This window comes from Aulonocara stuartgranti, assembly GCF_965226115.1.
Source record: "Aulonocara stuartgranti genome assembly, chromosome: 3".
NCBI classification, from domain to species: Eukaryota; Metazoa; Chordata; class Actinopteri; order Cichliformes; family Cichlidae; genus Aulonocara; species Aulonocara stuartgranti.
In genome coordinates this window covers 26,792,256-26,814,863 of record NC_138941.1, presented here as the reverse complement: position 1 = coordinate 26,814,863, position 22,608 = coordinate 26,792,256, and the positions used below count along the sequence as shown (strand labels likewise).

The following is a 22,608-nucleotide window of genomic DNA, read 5'->3' as shown; positions in this document are numbered from 1 at the left end:
TATTAGCATTCCAAGCTCCCTGCTCAGTGAGATAATGCTGCTGCCAATTTTGCATCTTTTAAAAATAAAGGAGATCTTTGGGCTCAGTTCCAGCTATCTATGGTTTTTTTTTGTTCCTGTAGTTTACCAGAGTAGTTCTCTGTGACTCACAGTACCAAATAATCCTTACTTATCTCACGCTGAGTCTTGGTGCAGTCCATGACTTCATCCACCTTCTGAAACAAGCTTCAGTCAGCTTACTTCTGACTGGCTGACCCCTGGAAACAGTGGGTGGGCTTCTGTGATGCAGAAAGAGCTGCGTGTCTGACATGACCATATTACAAATATCCTCTCATATTTACATCACACAGAGTAGAAAAAATTGCAGCAGAGTTTTTAGCATAAAGCTTGACCTGTTGCCCTACAGTCATGCCTTGAGTTTAGAGGGTTTCAGGAAAATATGATATTTATGGTAATGGTGATATTTAAAAATGAAATATTTATTTTGCACATATGCTACAGACAACTGATTTTTCTTTCTGTTTACCTTTGTACACTTATGCTTAAAGATTCTCTTACCACCTCCATAAACTTGTATTTTGAACATTTTTCATTTGCCAAAAAAGACAACAGACACACAAAACAGTTGTAGATACACTTGACTGACAGAATTATTGCAATTATTTCTTTTTTTTAAAATTGCTTTTCTATAAATGCTTCATTAATATTATTATGATGTTTTGTAGTGGAGGAATCTAGTTTCCAACTAGAGAAATATGACTGAAAACTGTGCCCACCTTCCTGTTTCTGTACTCATTCGCTATAGCGTTATGGTCGTCTGCGTGTCATGTCTAATCCTAATCTTCACTTAATCTTAATACTTCCACAATTTCCTGGAAGAAACTGCCAGCTAGCTGCGCTGTATGGTTTTCCAATCATATGTCTGGAGACTGTCGTCCTTTCACTACAGACGCATGTCTTTAAGTGGCACCCGGGGCTTCTCTGTAATTGATTTCAGTTCAGCTTGATGTTATCGCTTGGTTCGGTCTGCCAGATGGGCTGAGTTTCCCCTCCACGCGACAACTCAGTCATCTAAGCCGTTAAGAGGAAGCTTCAGTCAGCCATAGAAAGTGCAGAAAAAGAATTTTCATCTTAATAGCCTGCAGTGCTCTGTGAATGCATGCTCATTACTTACTGCAAGTCTAGTGTGGGTTTGTTTTCATCTTTATGAGTCGCTTAGGTCTACTCCCGTTCTCCATTTATTTCATCTTCAGCAGAACACATGCTAGACGCACATAATGTGCTCTGTTGAGGTACGCCAGCAATCTAACACCTCTGCAGGGTTCTTATCAGGGGAAGCCCAGCAGAGCTCTCCCAAGTGTTTCAAACTGAACACTTAAGGTTGTTTGAGTGTTTCAGGGAGCTAGATACTTTAGAGGTGAGGACAGTATGAACAACTAAAGTTCGGTTGTGCAGACGGTGGATAATGAGCTCTTTCTGTGCAGCCCGATCCAAAGATCGCCATCAAACAGCGGTGTCTATTGGCCAGTCAGCTGGTCACATGATGTTCTGTGCACCAATTAAACTCTTTTATATTTGTCAGTGGTTTAATTTGGATTGATACTAATCAAAAATAAAAAGCGTGTTTCCTTATCCACAATATTAAAGCAGTGCAGTGACTGAAGTGTGCATCCCTTGGATGAATTGTAATGTGCTCTGATGACATTTGTTGTGTTGAATACACATTGGCCTTTGTGGTTGTGGATTGAAACAGCCTTCCAGCTGCTAGGTGGATATTCTCGTTTGTTATGAGATCCTTCGTAATAACGGTGGTGATCCCCACACTGCTGACTCACTGCCATCACCAGAGAACTCTTTGTTCTTCAGTTATTTGAAAAGAATGACTTGCCATTAGGCTTCATTTTATTTTTGCTGGCTGTTCGATAATGCAATTATACTTACTTTGCTCAAATGTGTACACATTCAGAATGCTAGTGTGTATATAAAGCTAGATTAATCAAAACTGACATCACCCAGATGTCAAGTTGAGCTAGTGGAATTACAGGAGGTGAAACACAGCACAGACTGAGTATCTCCAACTACAAGTACTAACACACCTGTTAATCAAAGTATCCTCAAGCCCAGCTGTCAGTCTTAACAGAAGCTGTTCACCCTCCTTACAGTTATTATGATGGGGAAATGATTCGCAGAGGTTAAAACAGTTCTCTGTCCCAGGCTATGCTTTTTAATTCTGTAAAGTCTGACTTTTAGAGCCAGCTTCAAGTGGCCATTATAGGAACTGCAGTGTTTCACATTTCCCGTTTGCTTCATTTTTCATCCCTGGAAATTGCGGCTTGATTCTGATTTTACTGTTAAAGGACCGCTGTGCTTGAGAACATCCTCACATACAAAGCTGGCTCAGTTTCAACCAGAGCAGATAACCATGGTAACATGAGCTGCACAGCTAACCCTGTTTGGTGAAGGTTAATTTGTGGCTTTATTAAGTAGAATGAATTCATGAATACAGAACTTCAGCTGATCTGTGCAGACATTTTAATGAAGCCAATGCTTAGTGTTAAATTCCCTTTTTTTTTGGTCCTCTTAGGATGATTGTGCATGGCTGTCTATGCAGTTAATGATTAAAACCAAAGTAACTATCTTTCCCATGAAACACCTTACACCAACTCCACACATTTCAACTTCTTTATATTCAGATTCTGGGGCAGTGCCGTGAATGAAGCCAGTTTGCAAACATGTGTCCAATGCATCAGCAAAGCTTAACACAATCTAGTTCCTCACTTGAATGTACAGAGCCGTGAAAGATAGAACCACTGCTGACCAAAAAGAACACAGAGGCCGATTTCTCATTTATCTAAACCTCCCCCAAATCAACTAACTAACCAAACAAAAAAACCTGAAAAACATCTTGATTATCCCAAAGATTTTTGGGAGAATATTCTGTGGACTGACAAGACAAAATTTGAACCTTTTGGAAGAGTCAAATGTATTAGGCCATCAGTTTGTGCACTGAAGCTCAAGCACACTTTGTGCAGGATTATGCAGGACTGAAACAAACTGTACTGCACTTAAATTCGATTAAGATGCTTTGCATGACCTTAAATGGCGATTTATGCCCCAAAGTCCTCCAATAAGGCTAAGAGTGGGCCAAAATTAGAGCATACACATCTGAGAAGATCAAACCCTCCACAAAATTTCCTCATTCATTTTCCGCCCATTTAAAATGCCACAAACTTTGATATTCTCTGATGTATCCCAGGGCAAACACATGCTGGCTTCAGATGTATTCAGAGGCAGCACAGGAGGCAGTCTTATTGCACTTGACATTTCCTAAAGCTTCCCTCTGCTGGTTGTGTCCCATTTCGGCATCCTACTGGGAGCCCATCACAAATGACTCATGCTCATTAGTGTTTTTTTTCTCAACTGCACACTTGCATTATAAATTCAATTGTGAACGTGGCTGCCTTCAGTTTATTGCACATTGTGTTCTTTGTGAATGTTCCGCCTGCGTTTGATAAGCATACCGCATCACCAGTCCACTGTGTGCTAACTCTTAGGTGACAGGGAAAGGTGTGGCATGTTGACAGTGAAACCTTTCCCAGGCATCACTGATGAACACATGTATGCGTGGTGCAGCTACACTCTGCAAATGATGGCCTGCTTTCCATACTGCTTTGCAAATTGATTCTAAAGGTTGTTTGAGCTGAATCAAATGATCCCCTCTGGCAGCCCTCCCACGCAGCAGCGACCTCATTGATTTTCACTGAGATGCCAGCAGTCTGAAGGGCAGCGAGCAGCCCCACAGAGCGCCATTCACAAAGAGTTAGCTTAACTTTGACATAGACAGGTTAGAGCATTCACTAAATTCTTGGTATTCAGATTATGTGTGGATGTGTATTTGGCCTGCTAAACTCTTTCAGTATCTAACCCAGAAGTCTCTTCACCCTGTAACCATTTATTTCCATAGCTGCATCTTTCTGACTGCCTGTAAGTCTTTTTTCCTAACTTATACCACCCTTCTTTATCTTTTTCTCTCTCCGCCTTAAAAAAAAAATTTGGCCAGGTTGCTCTTGGCAGTGTCTTACACATTCATAAAATATCTCTTCTTTCACCCTCACTCCTAATTTTTCTTCCTCCTCCGTTCACAGAAGCTGCTACAGTTGCAGAACTTCAATACACTCATGGCGGTAGTGGGCGGCCTCAGCAACAGCTCCATCTCTCGTCTCAAAGACACGCAGGCTCACATCAGTGCAGAGACCAACAAGGTGCAGTAGCTGCAGCCATCTGTCATCTATTTCTGGCAACCGCAACCAGGCGCTACCAGACAAATTCAATGTTCGCTGCATGTCTGTGCGCTGAGCTAATAAGTGATAATGCTTCCTGATTGAGTATTCAGCATCTTCTGTGTAAGCGGTACCAAGCTCCCTGTCTGTGCCCATTACTCCTACACAGTGTCTTTTTAGAACTATGAATTTGAGTCACATGACTAGAAAGTTAAATGCAACAGTTGGGCGAGTTACAGTTATGCAAGTCCATCTGGAGCAAAGTTTTCGACAATATTTGTGATGCTTCCAAATCAATCTTTTCTGAGACAGGCATTCTCTTTTCTGCTCCTCAAACCTATATTCCTTTCACTCTACGACAGGTTTTTAACAACTTAATTGAACTGGTGACATCATGTGGCAACTACAGTCAGTACCGCAAGCGTTTTTCTGAATGCTCCGGCTTCCGGTTCCCAATTCTTGGTGTGCACCTGAAAGACCTGATAGCTGTGCATGTGGCACTGCCAGACTGGGCCGACAAAGAGAAGACACGAGTCAACCTGGCAAAAACCCAGCAGCTGTACGCTATCCTTCAAGAGCTGGCGCTCATTCAGGCCACGCCACCTAACGTCGATGCCAACACAGACCTGCTCAACTTACTTACAGTGGGTATAAAGTTTGTTCCGAGTCCAAGAGAAATGTTTGGCTTCAATTACCTACCTCTACAGAAAGCAGTTAAAGGGGTAATAAGAGACAAATCAGGTCCCGAATCAAGTTAGTCATGATGAAGTGGCATTTGTTTGTCAACCAGACGGCTGTGAGGAGGTAGTAGGAGGAAACATTTTATTTCCAGCCAGTGAAGCAGGCAGTCTGTTTGACTTTGTTCTGCTGTGATTCGACTGGCTCGTGGTCAGACAGACTGTAGCCAGCTGGGACAAAATCTGTGCACAGACAAAAGTCAGAGATCATGTGTAGAGGAAAAGATTCAAAACATGAACCTTCAATCACAAAGCAAATGGGATTTACAGATGTGGTCCACAGTGGCATAACAGAGAAATGGTTACTAAGCGTTTGATTGGAAATGCACTGAAAATGAACAGCAAGATGAAGCAGAAGCGAGACAAGCTGGGTTACTTACATTTGCACTTACATGATGTTGTACAGCCGTACAGGAGGGAAAGAAATAAATGTGTCACAGGCTGAGCAAAATTCACAAAACTAAATGGGTAAAAAAGAAAAAGGCATCGTACGTTAGCTTTAATGCTAACGCTTGGGTGCAGAGAACATTAAAGAGGGCATTTAAGTCAGCATTGTTGTTTTCACTTTCGTAACACTGCTAGCCCAGTTCCACTGTTTGAAGTGACTCATTGTTCTTTATCAGGGACAGAGAGTTGTAACCCCTGCAGCATCGTTTTCACTGAACTTTAAGTTGTTAACCTGCACTGAAACCTCATGTCTATTCCTTTAGACTAAAAAGCTTTCCCTGTCAGGTTGCTTTAGCTTTGAAAGTACCCAAGGGGATCTCAGTAGCAGCAGTCTCTTCTTTGAAATCTGAACAGTTTTTCAAGAAAGCCCTTTACCTAAGAGATCACTGTACTAATAGCTCAGCTGTATTTATTCCTTTACTGAGGGAAGAACTGAGGAGGAGGCATGCGTTCACTGCTGTTTGTTGTCATGTGTATTGCTATACTTGGTGATACAAAGGCTTAAATAAAACTTAGTGAAGAGGTGAAGCTTGGGTAAAAAGTAACAACAAAGACCTTTGTGTTAAGGCCTGCTTAGGATCAGTTTAATTAAAATTGTAACATAGTGACATTGTGACATTTTCATTTTCATACGATTCTTACTTGGTTATCCAGATCAACAGAAATACAGTGGCGGAATTAATTGTTTGAACCAATGCTGAATTTTTCATTTTGAGGTCTGGAGACTATATTGTGGGTCACTGTTATGCTGGAAGACCAATTCACAACCCATCTTCACCCATCCACAACCTTCCTCATGATCATCCTCACCCTGTGAGGCATGATCTTGCAGATCAAAGGTGACTGATGGAAATTTTATATTTCTTCCATTTCTGAGAAATCGCACCAACAGCTTTTCCCTTCCCACAAAGCTTCTTGCTGATGGTCTTCTGGCCCATTCCAGCTATGTACAGGGCTGCAATCATGTCCCTGATGTCCTTTGACAGATCTTTGGTCTGGCCTATGTTGGCAGAGTGGCTGGAATGGAAGAAATTGACTCTGTGGACATGTTTGCTTTATACACATAACTAATTGAGACCACATTCATTTGGACTGGGCTGTTTTGTAGTTTTACAATAATAAAGACAAAAAAAACTAAGTAAAAAGTATACACCTCCCTACCAGGCTAATGCAAGACTGTAACCAATGTTACCACGGTGCCAGTCAGTGACATCTGCTTTGACTAGTGGCACTCTGCAACAACAAAAGGAAATGGCTCATAATTTGTGGTTTGACAAACATTTTGATAGAGAGAGAAATGAGAGGGTTTTTAGAGAGCACAGTAGCACACAGGAAATATACAGCAGTGAGGATATCCTCAGCTGTTTTTATTTACCCAGGGAAAACAGACTAAATTGATTTGCATTCAGACCAAAATCTAACTGGAATTTAAACAAAAGGCAATGTTTTGGATTTACCTCAATGACTAAATAAGTCAGTATAAAGAAATATATTTTAAGCAAATATTTTACTACACATCCACTTGAAATAAAGTGGATGTACTGTAATATCATGTAACAGTGAGTGAGAATGATACCTTAATTGTTGCTACCTGCTCTTTAGTTTGAAAGCTGAGGTGGTAGTGGCATTTTACAACTTCACAACCCAGTGTGTGTGTGTGTATATGTCAGTATTTTTGGCAGATGCAGACAAGAATCTCCTGAATTTAAGCGCTTTCTGAATTTAAACAATCCAAGGAGATCAATTACTGGTAGCAGGTGTTGCTGTGAGATTGCAGCTGGTTTCTCCTTTTTTCTCCTGTGAAAATAAAAGAAAATAACTTGACAGCTTCTGGAGCTGAGAGGCAAGAGAAAAAGTTTGCTAGACAGAGTCAATATCCAATTATCTTATGCCAGTGCTTATTGGAGTTGATCTAGCATGAGGCCTGCTGGGTTTGCAGCGATAAGATGGAAAGCAAGTCAATAAATCCTTCAAAATAATGAAAAGGGGAAGGCATGCTTTATTTTAGACAGGTAAAATAAGCAAACCACGCAGGTTATTTTTCTCTTCAGCTTTTCAGATGTACTTTGCTTTGCAACTGAACCTTTTCCCTGAAATGTCTGGAATTCTTCGAAATGACACGGTTCAATAAAAAGAAAATAATTTAGCAATTTTGTCCCAGCTGACTAAAACACAAGACACACAAGTACAGTGAGAGAGTAGGACTTAAGGAAAACAAAAGTGTACGAGGCCAAGCGTGGATGCAGTAGACGAGTACGTGTAGCAGCAGACCTAAATGTGTTAACCATAGACCGTATATGCCACATGTCTATGGTGTTTACAAGTGCAAAAAATAGATGCTGCTCTCTCACTTGTTGCTATAATGGCTCTGTACGCAAGAGATGACTCTGCTTAACAGGTCTTCTGAGAAATATGTTTCTGTGTGAAAGGGTCTTTGTGTTAAGTACTCGACAGATGCGTTCAGAAACTATATGTGAATACATTTATATTCAACAAATTGTTGTTATAAGATGCCTGGATTTAGGTGTTTGGATTATTGCTATTGTTTTAAATTTTCACAATATAAAGTAATTAAGCTTATATATTGTCTTTAAACTTACAAATTAACAGATGCATATAGATCCATGTTTATTGACTATCCTCAGCTTTGAACTACATTTGACAGTAAGTCACTTAATGGAGCTACTTCAGCTGACATCATGTGACTTTAGAGTTAACACAAGTCAAGTGATGACAACCTTTGCCTCCATTAAAGAATCCAATATTATATTGCACCATACAAGAAACTGGATCAATGCCCATTAAATAAAAGGTTTCAATGTGCGTATGTGGGCAGTAATTAGCAAAAGATTGCAATAAATGGTGTGCGCTCAGACAACGTGGCAATATATTTTTCAGAACGAAAGCATGCAGTTACTCTATATCACTATATATAGCAGGTGACAAGTGTTCTGAAATGGTTTGCAGCTGAAATATTAGGTGACTTCTTTTGAGTTCCGTCAGCTAGCAACAATAAATGGCTGCAGGCTGCTAAGTGTTGCAGCAAATTGCTAACAGACCAAAGAACCAAAAAGTAAATTTATATAAGCTTTCCAAACTCAAATGTTAGTTCTAAGCTATGATGTTTCTGCACATTAAAGCGAAAGACTTTTGGGTCTTCCCCTCTCATTACATTTAAATATGTAGCTTGCCTTCACCAGTGACCTAGAACAGCTTCTGACTACAGCGGAAAAGGAGTTAAATATATAAAAAAACTGGTTTGATGTAAATAAGTTATCATTAAATATAAAGAAGACAATATTGATTATTTTTGGCACTAGACAAATGAAAAATGACAAATGAAAAACCAATCAAACTATATAGAACCAACTAACATTTTGTTTATTAATCTGAATACCCTGAAATTGTATGATTTAGTTGAATATAAAATGGCACAGATAATGTATAAAGCACAAAATAACTTGCTTTGCCCCAGTACTCAGAAGCTGTTCAAAGTCAGAGAGAGTCAGTATGACTTAAGGGGAACAGATTTCTTTAAAAAAAACAAGATAAGGACAAATATAAAGCAGAGATGTGTTTCTGTTAGAGGAGTTAACCTGTGGAATAGTTATGACAGTGATTTAAAAAGGTGTAGTTCATTTTCCTTGTTTAAAAATATGTTTAAAAATACAGTATTAGAAAAATATATAAATCAAGAATGAAAAGAGCAAAAAACAAAAAAGAAAAAACAAACAAAAACAAAAACAAAAACAACTCTTGATTCCTTTGCTTTGATGTAGTTACTTATCTAAGGTGGAACGTTTTTTTTTCTTTTTCTTGTTTGTTTATTTGTTTGTTTGTTTTGTTTTTGCTTTGTTTTATTATTTGCTTCGAGCCCTGTGTACAGGAGCTGCATGCAAAAAGATCTTTTGTTAAAAGGGTTGGCGTAATAAGCAAATGCTTCAGCCAATACCTTTTGATTAGCCTTGTCTCATGCTTTCTTGCTTTGTGGTAGATCTTTGTTCTGTCCTCACTGAGATATTTGAATGCTAATCAATAAAATCAAATCAAATCAAACCAGTGTGTGAATGGGTGGATGACTGCATATGTTAAGCGCTTTGGAGTCCTTAGGCACTAGTAAAGCGCTATATAAATACAGGCCATTTACCATTTTAAATATGTATAGTGCCTTAGGTAACTCCAGTAGCTTGCTAACACAGTTCATACTTTAATAGCTAACTAGACACAGGCTGCTAGCATAAACCACTGATGTCTCAAAATGTCATATTTTTAGCTAGCAAACAATATTTTAGCCTTTAGTTTAGGTTTTGTAGGACTGATTTGGAAGGTATGAACCAAATTGTAACTCTATAAAAAACTTTACTTTTGACGTTTATAGAAAAAGTATTTTACATTTAAGAAATAAAAGTATTCTTATTTGAAATAACTGCTGGTGTTAATACCTGATTTTACCTGATAAATGGAAATTACTTGAATTTTTTCATGTGCCTTTTTCACATTGGCTGTTTGTGCAGGTGTCTCTGGACCAATACCACACAGAAGAGGAGATCTATCAGATGTCTTTACAGAGGGAACCACGCAAGCCAGTGGTAAGCAGCATGGTGATATACTCATCCCGTGTGTTCCCAGCCCCTCACCTCTCATGCACTAATATTGCTTTTCTACAGACTTGCTATGATAGATAATGGTGATTTTAAGCGTGCCTTCTGAACCTCAGTCTAAAATTGCCTGCATTTCAGACAAATATACTGTAGACAATATTTATCTTAAGATATTAAAATATCAGAATTGTTACGCTGGAAATCTTTTTCAAAAAGTATTTTCATTCTGATCCACCGAGGTTATTCCTGACTTCTGCCCTGTGTGACAGCTTTCTTTGCTTCACTTCCCTGGTTTATTATTGATCTCATGGTCTCTGATTTCTCATCAACTGTAGCAGAACTCCAGCCCTGCCCCCGCACCTGATCCCAAGCCCAGTATGATTGATGAGTGGGCCGTTTCAGTGAAGCCCAGCGCTGACCCCACGATCATCAAGAAACACATAGAGAAGATGGTGGAAGTGAGTTTCTCTGCTCCCTTCATATTCACATCTCTCAGAGCCTGAGAGGTGCTACAAGGATAAGGATAAAAATGAGCTATGGCTGTACTCACCACCACAACTGTCAGAGATCAAAAGTTTAAAAACTGATACATCTCTAGGCTTTTACCACTAAAATGATTAATTCAAAAACAATAACGCTCACCAGTGCTCTTCATTATCAAACTGCTGGATTATGAAATCATCTTTTAGACTGCATGAGTCTGATCTACTACATTTTATTGGGCTTGTCAAAGATTTAGCAAATGTCAGAGTGTATTTTTTTAGTCTTGCACAAACCATAACTACCATAACTAGGGCGTATGTGTTTTGGTAACTTCTTCCCCACAAATGCACATCTGCAAATGAGTTGCATGACAGATCTACTCTGTCTGTAAAATTCTGTTTCAGCAAATGTTATTTTCCAGATGTGTTAAGTTGGTTGTCACCCAGTCAAAGTGTTAGCTTTGTTCTATCTACTGTATGTATATATATTTATAAAGTTTAAAGACAATCAACATTATTTAATAAATGTGACCTGCTGTGATGCTGTGGGTTTCTCTGCCTTTTAGGGAGGGAATACTTGTTTCCCAGTTTGAACATTTAGTTTTTTAGGTTGCTCTGAGAGGTGTTATAGGTGTTAGTATCAGAACTGCTAATTCATCAAAACTACACAATAAACAAGTGAAATGCAGATATATGACCAAAGATGGAAAAGAAAAATGTTGTGAAACTCATGCATGGACAAATCTGTGGATCTAAATTTTAAATACATAAATTTTTGTGTTATTTTTCAGGCAATCACAATAATCACTTTTCCCTAAAACAGCCTAATTACTTCACATCTTTCTTCTTTTCAGTCAGTCTTCAAGAACTTTGACACAGATGGCGATGGCAATATCTCCAGGGATGAATTTGAAGCAATCAGGAACAACTTTCCATACCTCAGCAAGTTTGGAGAACTGGACAAGAACCAGTGAGAATCTGTAGCTTTATTCACAAGCACTTTATAGACTGAGCCAACTTACAATCTGCTTTCTATGACATTCATCTCTTTCTGCGTCCTCTTACAGAGACGGGAAGATCAGCAGGGAGGAGATGATAGACTACTTTATGAAAGCCAGCTCTCTGCTGAACTGCAAGATGGGTTTCATCCACACTTTTACTGAGACCACCTATGTCAAGCCCACGTTCTGTGAACACTGTGCTGGCTTTGTGAGTAAACATCTATGCCTAAAACTTAAACAGTAGCCATCTTTTCAGCTTGTGTATAATTCTGCTTTTGACCTCAGTCCATCCTAAAATGTTCATGAAACACAGTCCATGAAAAACTCGATTTTAGGCACTGACTCAGCTGTAGGATTTATAAATGCCCCAGTGTCATGCACTTCATTATTTGTCTTGGCTGTCACTGTCAAGCCGTGGTAGCACAACTCTTTAAGGTTCCTCCTGTCAGGTCAGGGTAGTGCAATCACTTTGAGCTGCAGCCACACACTGCTGAAGTTGCATTCTGGGAAATATGAGAGGAAGTTAACTGGGTGAGATGATAACCCTCGTCTGTGGCAGTGTTAAGGGTGTGTGAGTGTGCGTCCTCTGGCCCTCAACGTTCCCAAAAGTCCCCCAAGGATCTCTGTGTTATTGAGACACAGACAGTGACTAAGCTGTAATGAGAAGAGGCCTTTAGTGTTGAAGTAGAGACACTGAGATGACATCACATTCATTTCTTTATATTACATTATAAGCGGACCAATTCTCGAGAGAGACGTACAGACAACCGTATGTGTTTCCATTAAAATTAAACATGTATACAGCAGCACGTTAAACTCTGGGGAAAGTCTGTTACTTTTAAATCGTCATGGGGGAAATTCAGAATACAGAGCAGGGAAAGATAAGGACCCTGGCAGTCTGCCTCTTCCTTTGGATATATCTGTGTGTGTGTGGCAGAGGTAGATACTGTACACCAACCACTTCCTCATCTGTCTGCTTTCCTCTTGGCTCCTGTGCAAACAAAATATTTTCCTGCAGCACATTTTTCAACACTTGCCTAAAACATGCTGTCCAATTCCAGCTGGGCCTTCTGTAAACACCAGCGTCCAGTCACCGGTATTCGCACAAGGATGTTCAGTCTGGTGCTGTGGTGCCTGCATTCTTCTTTGGTCTTTTATTTTAATTACTGGCTTACAGATTACAGAAGCAAGCCGACAATGCACCGTGTGCAAGCTTCTCCATCTCCGGAGGATGCAGCAGGCTTCTGGAAAAGATTCAAACAAGTTTCAGAAGAGAAATTACACAGAGTGATGCATCGAGGCTTTTTGACGCATGCTGCATCTCTTATTCTGTTTTGAGTTACGAGAGTGTTCATACCTTGTGACAAAAGATAAAAATATCTCATTACAGTCACAGATCTTTTCCAGGCTGCGTGTCTTATGCAGTATATACTTGATTTCCAAGGTACATTTGTACATGCATGTATGCTCATACTGCAAACTAGCATTTCTAAACAAGCCTACTATGGACATGTGTGGGTGACCTTATCCTGCTGGACTGCAGAGTTTGGTAAGAGTATGTAATGTCTGAAACTAAGTGTTTGGAGCTGTCGATGAGCTTTTGGTTTGCAGGGTTAATTGTACATTGACGTCATATTATGTGTTTGATATGGTTACAGGTTCTTAAACTAGCATAAAGGTCTACAAACTGAAAAATAATAATGGAGGTTAAAAACTACATGTTAAGTTTAACTCCCAGTCCTGAGCCTGATTCTGAAAGATGTAAAATAACGCGTCTACTCTGAGAATCATTTACAGTGAACAGTGATGCTTTACTGCAAATGATTTCACAGCCTTAAACATAATTGAGTGAAAGAGGCGTGCCCGTCCACCAGGCTTTCCTGCCTGCTGCGTCCTGCACAGGGTCATGCTGCTGCTCTCCCTGTCCCTGTTTTTCCATGTGTGCACATGGAAAGGGTTGGATGTGTGCTCTTTTTTTTACTTATGTGCATGACATAAATTACTACAAATTATTTTGTCTGACAGACTAAAATGTTAGTTCGATCAGTTAACCCCCTTCCTCCACTAGAGACAAAAAATAGGGTACTTTTGAGCTTGTCTAGATAAAGTGATTCCAATTCCAAATTTGCACATTTTCTTCCATTATTTCTTCCACAATAATGGCTGATGTCAGTCACTTAGAAAACAACTTGTTCCCTCATTTGAAAATACTTAAAATAAAATGGCGATAACAAAAAAAGGTTCATGGGAATTCAGTAGAATGATAAATGGAAACTTTTCTCGTCGTATAAAAGCCAAATTTTACCTTCTGTCACTTTTTTTGTGTTAAGCAATTTAGCAGGAACAGAATGACATTTGAGATTTGTTACAGTCGGGGCATTAAAGACAGCACAGTTTCCCTTATTTGAACTTTCCTATTTGATAAAAGATTGCCTTAAAATACCTGAGAAATTAAATACACACTGCTTGTCAGTGCTGGTTCAAAACTCAGAACTGAGGCACTAGAAATGATTTCAAAAATAGAAACATAAACGTCTCCCGGTGCATTTTTTAAATATCAAATGTGTAACTACAGCCAGTAGAGGTGGCAAAGCTTAAATTAAAACCAGCATGTTTCCAGCTGTTGTTTGTAGTGTGTTGTGTTTTAGCGTCTACAGAGGCTTTAAAGGTCAGTCAGCGTAGGCAGGGCTGTGATGATAGTTGTGTTTGGATATTCTGCTCAGAACTAACTTCTCTTTGTTTTAAAGCCTCTGGCTGTGTGTGTGTGTGTGTGTGTGTGTGTGTGTGAGAGACTTTCTTTGTGTCAGTGTGCAAATGTGCACCTACAGGTGTATGTGGCTTTGCTGTCATTCATGTAGGTTTGTGTGTGTCTGTATGTGTGTACGTGAAGAGGTCAGGATATTTTGTGCCTCCTCAGATGTGCCAGTGTGTGATCTCCAGTTCAGCTCTTTCATGTCATTGTTCCCCCACTGCCTGTGCGCTCCCTGCATCCCGCTTGATCTCGGTCCCCCTCCACCCCCTCTGTCCAGCCGGCCTCCCGTCTCTCTCCCCCTTTCTTTCCCTCTATCTCGCTCTCACACCTTACGTGTCTCTTTGCTTCATTGTACCTCTTTCTTGCCTTGCTTTGCCAAGTGCTTACTCACAGTTGCCTGTTTGTTGCAGTTTTCTCTGTATTATTGTAGGGTCTTTACCTCATTATATAAAGCGCCTTGTGTCCTAAACAAAATAAAATCAGGATTAATGCCCAACCCCACTCCTTTTCCCCTCTCTTTTCTTTCTTTTTTTCCAGATCTGGGGATTTTACAAGCAAGGCTACAAATGTAAAGGTAAGAGAGGAGTCGTTCAGCTTTTGCTCGCTGTTTTCTGCACAAATAAACTTGTTCTAGCTACGAGGGTACAAGCTTCAAGGAATTAGTGCCTTTTTTTTGAAGCCATCGATTCCCATCTGTTGCACCTTCCACAGATTTTTGAGTGCTAAGTAAATGTCATCAAACATATCACACATTTAATTATATTCAAAGCCCTCTGCTTAAGCAGCTGGATAAACTCCATCACCGGAGAGCACACTATACACAATGGAGAATTATTTGCCCTTTCAGGCCTCCAAGTGGACCTGTGTTTGAGGAAGCTGGTTCATTTCACAAATGCACATACACAGAGGCCGGCTACCTTCTTAAACACATTTGCAGCTTGTCCACCCCCCCCTCTGTGGACATGCTGTTGGTGGTCCGTGCTGATGTTGTAAAGCAGAGTGATGATCTGCAGACGTTAAACTCTCTAAATAATTTGCAACAAATATGTTGCTCTCCAGATGTCAAGCAAAGGTTTGGACATGATGCCGGATCTAAAATGCAAATAAACCTAGTTTCCATCTGCTGTAGTCTTTTAAGGAGTGATTGGATACAGTTCAGACATCTGAGCGAGAAAGGTAGGGCAGATATTTCATAGATGGCGTTTCCCTGCTTTTTCTGTGTTGCATAAACTAAATTCCACGTCAGGTTTTTGCAAAGATTTCTCAGTCAGCCTTGCCTACACAGTTTGTTCAGTTACTAGCGTGAATATCTCATTATTTAGAAGAAGTTAAGTATTGTGTTAATGCAATGACAGCTTGAGAAACCTCACAGTAGTATTGTATTGTGTGCAGAGTCCTTGTGTATCGCAGGATGTAACGCTTTGTTGTTCTCTTGGAGCCTTGGAGGTCTAAGTAGGAGAACAAAAGGACACATGTGTTAACAAATACAGATATTTGTGTTTGAATTAGTGTAACAACTTTAAGGATTAGTAATTTCTTATTTTTCATGATGACGTCATGTTGACTAGGTCACGGCCATACCACCCTAAGCACAACCGATCTTGTCGGGCCTGGTTAGTACTTGGATGGGAGACTTGGATTAGTACTTCAGGAGAGGTAGAGCAGGTCATTTGCTAATCCGAAGGTTGGTGGTTCAATCACTAGCTGCTCCAGTCTACATGTCAAACATCCTCGGGGAAGATGTTAACACCAAGTTGCTCTCTGTTGTGTGACTGCTACATAGAAAAAGTGTAGCAAAAAGTGCTTGCGTGAATGAGGCAAGTTATGTAAGGAGCTTTAAATCTTTAACTTGTGTTTGTTGTTAAAATACAAAGACAAGCATGTGATTGCTTTAAAAAATAACACAAGCAGATCCACACAAAGAGATCGATGCATTTCTCTGTGTATACAGACACACATACACACCACTGACCCTCACACTCTCCCGTGTCCTCTCCACTCTACAGGAGTGCATTCTGTGAGCCTGACTGAGAGTTTTAGTTCTGGCTTGTTCCATTAATGAGACCAGGGGAAGTCAATGAGAGAGCCCTACAGCCATTCATCCCCATTACCATTGTTAGCCCAAACTCAGGGAGGTAGACAGACCGGCAGGCACATAATTGAAATGAATCACCCACTGCAGTGCAGTGCAGTGCAGGAGCGCTCTTGATGTGTGTGGGTTGTCTGGTGTGTGTAATGGGGTAGTAGATGTCAGCTACTGAGATTTGAATCAGAAACCTCTCACTGTCTGAACAGATGTGGGGCTGTGCTCATGCCAGCATTCTAACATCCATATCACAGAAACATCTTTGCTTCTTTCTATCTCTTTGACGTTTTAGCAGGTAGGCTTCTTTTTTTTTGCTTTAGACCTTAAGACTGCTCTAAGATCTCCTTGTTAAATTTGAATTGTCATCCCCCAGCTGCTTTGCTCACCATAGCATGAAGACTGGGAATAGTAGCAACATTTATAGCTTCATATACATTGGAAAGACATGAGAGTACATGAGAGTTTAAGCAAAGACTGATAGGTATGTGTCATTATTTGGGAACTGACGAATATCTGTGATAATTATTTTAGAATGAAAAATTCATAGTGAGTTAAAGAAATAAGCATTATAAAAAAATCCAGTATGATCAAAATTTGTTATATTGCCACTATGTAGGTTGTTACTGTTTTCTTCTCTTGATATGATGCTTATCTGCACACTTTATAGTTATTTAAAGTCAGGTGACTACCACCAGTGACAGTGAAGAAATGAACCAGGAAAGATTTCTGTTGCCGTGGATTCCAGTAACTCAGTTGCTTTCCTGCTGCCTTGCTGGGTGACCCATCACTCCTCTCCTTGTAGACTACCCACAGCTGACAGAGCTGTTGTCGGGCACAGTCGGCCTTACCGTGTGCATGTGCCAGTGTTCGTGTGTCTGTACAGCATGTCGAAGCACTTTACTGTCACCGTTAGCTCTCCCGTTTGCCCCGTTTCATCAGTTTGCACCCGTTCCTTTGTCTGACCCTTCTTCTCCACCTCCATCTTCCTCTCGCCCCTGGCCCTCTCATCCTTTCTTCCTGTCTCGCCTGCTCTCTCGCCGATTGTCCCTCCCTCCCTTCCAATCCCCCCGTCCTCTCCTCCTCTTCCGAAACCTGTCCCTGCCTCCATCTTTCTCCCATCGTGCGAACATTCCCACTGCAGCCTGCGGGGTCAACTGCCATAAGGCCTGCCGAAGCCGGCTGGCTGTTGAGTGCCGGAAGAGGACCAAGAGCATCAGCCATGAAGCGCCGCCAGCTCTCCAGGCCAGATCTTACAGCTTCCCTCCTCCTGCTAACACCCCACCCAGCCTGCAGAACACTGGTAAGATGCATCTACATGCAGCTAGCATCCCTCATGTTTCCAAGAGGATGATTGCTGAAATGGACCCCTACACATGTCTAAATACGTATTACATTAAAAATTAAAAAATGATTTGTGATTCCACTGATAACTGTCTTTTATAACATTTCTGATCAATTTCAGCCTTTTTGGATCGAGCCAGCCCTCCTATTTCTAGTGTATATATATATACACATATATATATATATCTATGGTCCTTATGCAACTACCTGCTGCTGGTTGTGGCCTACAGGCATAAGCAAAAAGCCCCCACAGAATAAGTGTATTTTTCAAGCATCGAGTTACTTGTTTTTAGAATCTTTGTTTCTCACAGGAATGAATACAGTACCAGCTAGCTTGATATGTGTACAGACCTTAAAGTTTGACCCCTCGTGCTGATAAAATAGAATCTCCCATCGCAGGCATCAAAGATAAACAAGTGTAGCCCGGAGGAATTTTGACTTCATGTCACCACTGCAACACCTCCACTTTTTGATGGGGGCTTTTGTCTTCCTTTGAGTGTATGGGGAGCTGACATTTGGAGTGTTTTCTTCCAACAATAGAGTGTAATTTGCAATGGAAATGTAAATGGTCCACCACAGTGAGGCTAGTGACTCATAAAGGCAGTGTTTTCATCAGACATTAGCAAAAGTGGCGCCCTGCCTGGCTCAATTCTGTATCAGTGCAAACCTGCTCCATCAGTGGGCAGCACAATGCTGCCAGACGAATGAATTGGGAATGGTAAATAGACAAAGGCCGCACATTTCTGGATTTTAGGCGATGCTTTGCATTTCCAGATGGCTGACCAAACCGCCACTTATTTCTTTGCCCTCACCTTCTCTGTTCCCACTAGTAATTGCTGAGGAGGATATAGAGGCAGTGGAGGAAGGAGTATTTGATGTCCATCTATAACCAGGTGAGAGAGGTGCACTTTGACCGCTTATTTGCTGTTTAATAGATAATTGTTTTATATGTTTTTGCTGATTAGTTATGTTCCTAATTAATTAAATGAGTTCATAGCTTCCATTTTGACCTGGAAGAATTCTTGTTGTCTGTAAAGTCAGCAGGACCTGACACAGTCTGTCAGCTACCACAGTAATCATTAAAAGCCTGGCTATCAACCTGTAGCTCTTTCACAAATAACAAATTGTGTGGAATTAGTTAATTAGCTACAGAGTTGCTGGTCACCTTCAAACATGCGTACATATTTCCCAGTTTTCTAGCATAACTCATTTCTCTTCCTGTTAAAGCCACTTAACCCATGCAACCGCACAGAAAACACACCAGTGTGTTGTCGTTTAATCCCTTTCTGGCTTGAAACCTCAAATGAAAGTTCACTTCTCGTCTCAGCTTATTCCCACAGAAGTGAAACTAGTTTGAGTTTGACAAAAACGAAAAGTATCAGAGTGCATAAAAAAGGACCAGATATGGTATTGGAGATCATCCTGGAGATCTCTGTGAGAAGTAAACAAATATGTGGAGATTAATAATACTGAAATAATAATGATAATATTTACTCCTTTAAGGTCACTTAAAGGCGTTGCAGATGTAGTGCAATAAAATCGTGCACATTTCCACAGTATTTCACACCAAGTTACACACAGGGAATGTCAGACTCGTGCCTGATTTGCTTAGCTCGTGGTCTTCCCTTGAAGAGAGACAGTGCAATTATTCACCGTTACCACAGTTTCCCACAGCCTTTACACAGCATCGTCTGACTGTCAGTGTATGACAAATCTTTGCAGGAGTCTTGAACTGAAGAGCGGTTTTGATGAACAGGCCGGTGACAGATTTTGGCTCTTTTTTAGAATCCCTCCTACGGTCGGTGTTCGAGAAGCCAAATCAGCCCCTTTCGAGAGCGAGACGGAGAATGTGCTACAGTGTGTCAGATTTACAACCTGCAGCGCTGAGGAGAAATTGCACTGAACACGATCCAGGATACCTACATGCTGCCACACGGTGGACACACGCTGCAGCAGCACTCCTCTCTGCCCGACTCACAGGAATGTGACGACCAGTGGGAACCGAATGTCTCTGTATGATTTCTATGAAAAAAAAAGATGTGCATTTTGATTCTGTGTCGGCCACGAGTGTTACTGTAAAATACTTACTAAATACTTACTCTTTCGCTCTCTCTATATATCTATATCTATATATATTTAAAAGAAAATCCACAAAATTGTATTTTCTTGGTGAAATGTTCACGTCAGTGGAGTTTGTAAATTTGAGCACACTGCAGATTGGCGCAGTTGTCTTTTCTTTAAAACATAAAAGAGGTGCTGTTATTGCCAAGAATGTAAAGCTGCCACCCAGACTAAGCTACAGTCTCCTTTAAGTGGGAAGCTCAACTTTTTTCCCCCCCTCTCCTCTTGTTTGTTGTTTTGAAATACATTTCAGCGGACCAATAATAGGACCAATTTTGATGTCAGATAAAATATTTGTGATGCCCGTCTGAAGTGCGATGACAACGGCAGCAAAGGAAACAGCTGAAAGAACCGTGGCGACGGCTGTAATTGGGATGGACTTTAATTAATGTTCTGTTCTTCGTCACGTTTACCTGAATATCAGTAACTATAGTTATTGCGGTTGGTGTTATTTTCAGTATAGAGTACTGTCTTGTACCAGTGCAGTGACAGATGACCCATCCTCCTGCAGTACTGTGAATGTAGCAGAAACAGGAATGCTGCTGTCACATGAAGAAGCCCATTTTTCTTTCCCAGTAAATGCGTTGAGAGCATTAAAGAAAAAATAAATGAAATAATCAAAAGAACAAGATTAGAACTGGAGCCGTTTTTTATTTGACAGCAGCTTCTAAAAACATTTTCCTGAGAAGTTTCCATGCAAGTTGTATTTTCGCTGTTTATAATCTGCATGCTTCTTCCTTCTTCCTCGTATTCTCCTGACAGATATTTTTTTCTATTTTTAAATTTGTAATTTTTTTTTTTTTACGTAGCACGCCAACTTTTCGTTTATTTAGCAAGTATGATGTCTTGAAATTCCACACAGAGGAAATGTTTCTGTCTCTTGGTGCCTGTGGAGAGATGACTTCAGACTTTGAGTGGCGTTTGCTTCAACTGCCAGTTTGTCGCTGAATGAGGCTCCTCAGTTTGCTGGTATTTATTTTTTTGGTAAAAAAACAAAGAAAAAAACGAATATGCCTGTCCTGTGCCACTCCTTGCCTGACGATTGGATGTTTGCTGTTATTCGGAACGATGTCATGCTATTCCTCGTGGTCTGTTTCTACATGATTCCTCAGTATTAAATGCAGCAGGCATCTTTCTAATATGTGTTCTTGTTATGAGATTCTGTGACTAATAATAATAATAATGATACTAACAGTAAAATTTGTCTTGCTTTAGTCCTCTTTTCACTTTGTATGCTGAATCAAAGGTGTATTCACATAAATCTTTCTCTTCTTTTACTTGAGCAGGGAACACTTTAAATTAAAGCAGCTGCTTTGATCTTAAAGATGGTTGATTTTACTTAAACTTTGTGCTGTTACTATAAATACAGATAATGTTTCATAATGAAAGCTGGCGATTTTGGTGAAGAAGAAATTCTTTTTTTTTAAAAAATTGAACAATTGTGTCAAGTAAAACATCAAAGATATTCTTTCACAATTCATAAAAAGGGAGCTCTTTGTTCCCCTGTCTGAATCTGTCCATTCAAGATCAGCTTAGCTCAGTAAAACAGACAAAGAGGTTTAGCAGAGTGCAGGTGTGAAATCATTTAGTTAACACTAGCTGCAAACATGCTTAACTTCAGAACACGTTCTCACATTTAATACAAAACGGCCCAGTTTAATGTAGCATGTATGGCCTGCAGCACATTAAAATATCAATGCAACGTTTTTCTACGATTCCAAATTCAAGTATTTTCCAAGAGACAGTTTAACAGCAACTGAAAAAAGGTCTTTGAGATATTGCACCTATTATGGTCCTAGTTTTTTAATGTACTGCATAAACTGTTGTATATATACAATTAGGGTATATACAAGCAACCCATGTGACTCAAAAGCTTTATTTTCTACTCTTGACTCTGTGTGATGTCAGTGGATAACCCTAATAAGGTCATTTTTGGGCACACAGCTCGTTCTGTCAGTTGGCTAGGGAAAGGGTTGTGAGCTAAAGTCACTCGATTCACACTGATGGCCTGCACCACACCCCGGTGTGAGGTAAATAAGGATGAGCCATGGCTCATTTGACTGCCCAAGTCAAGTTTACAAATAAAAATATGGACCTGGAAATGAGCACAATAGGTCCTTTTTAACAAAACAGGATACTACTGTACTACTGTACATTTCATTCACCCTTCATGTGACCATGATCCAGTGCCCTCTGCTGCCTGTCCATTATAGGCATTAATAACCAGCCTCGGAGTCAGTGCCACATGTAATTATTCTCTGAGATGAAGTCAGTTGTGGTGTCTGATTGCACAGCCCTTGCTCCGTGTTTTCTGTAGACTTTCTGCAGCCACTGGCTCGGCTCATATCTCAGCCCTCCTGTCATCATGCTGCTAAATGCTCTCATGAGGGACTGTGCCAAATAAAAATGAGCTGATGAATTGGAGAGGTGATGTGTTGATAACCTGGCCTTTTGACCTTGGTCTATCACGCACAAGAATAGTGTCACAAAAAGTATTTGCTGCCATCTGGATTTCTTTGACCTTTAAATATTTCACATCCTCCAAAAAAATCAAAATCAAAAAATGAGACAGAGATCATCCAGAAAAAAATAAAATGCATTTTTTGTATGATGATCTAATTTATTAAGCTATGTGAAAAAGTAATTGCCACCTAAACGTAATAACTGGTCGTGCCACCCTTGGCAGCAAGAACTGCAATCAAGCCCTTGCAGTAAGTGGCAATGAGTGTTTCACATCGCTGTGGAGGGATTTTGGCCCAT

General features: G+C 40.3%; 1 protein-coding gene across 3 annotated transcripts in view; it reads left to right on the top strand.

The window, feature by feature from the left end:
• Positions 1-20,989, top strand: part of LOC309702966 (RAS guanyl-releasing protein 2-like) — a 36,658-nt gene extending 15,669 nt beyond the window's left edge. The window contains exons 8-17 of one of the 3 annotated variants that reach the window (XM_082527654.1): positions 4,146-4,262; positions 4,643-4,924; positions 9,979-10,053; positions 10,404-10,523; positions 11,402-11,517; positions 11,615-11,756; positions 14,838-14,874; positions 17,528-17,686; positions 18,558-18,620; positions 19,513-20,989. In XM_082527654.1, coding sequence (XP_082383780.1) covers positions 4,146-4,262; positions 4,643-4,924; positions 9,979-10,053; positions 10,404-10,523; positions 11,402-11,517; positions 11,615-11,756; positions 14,838-14,874; positions 17,528-17,686; positions 18,558-18,616 — 1,107 coding nt within the window. In that variant the 3' untranslated portion in view covers positions 18,617-18,620; positions 19,513-20,989. Of the gene's footprint in view, positions 1-4,145; positions 4,263-4,642; positions 4,925-9,978; positions 10,054-10,400; positions 10,524-11,401; positions 11,518-11,614; positions 11,757-14,837; positions 14,875-17,527; positions 17,687-18,557; positions 18,621-19,449 lie in introns of all 3 variants that reach the window. The other 2 variants (XM_082527653.1, XM_082527652.1) reach the window with 2 other exon arrangements.
• Positions 20,990-22,608: the final 1,619 nt, after the last annotated feature.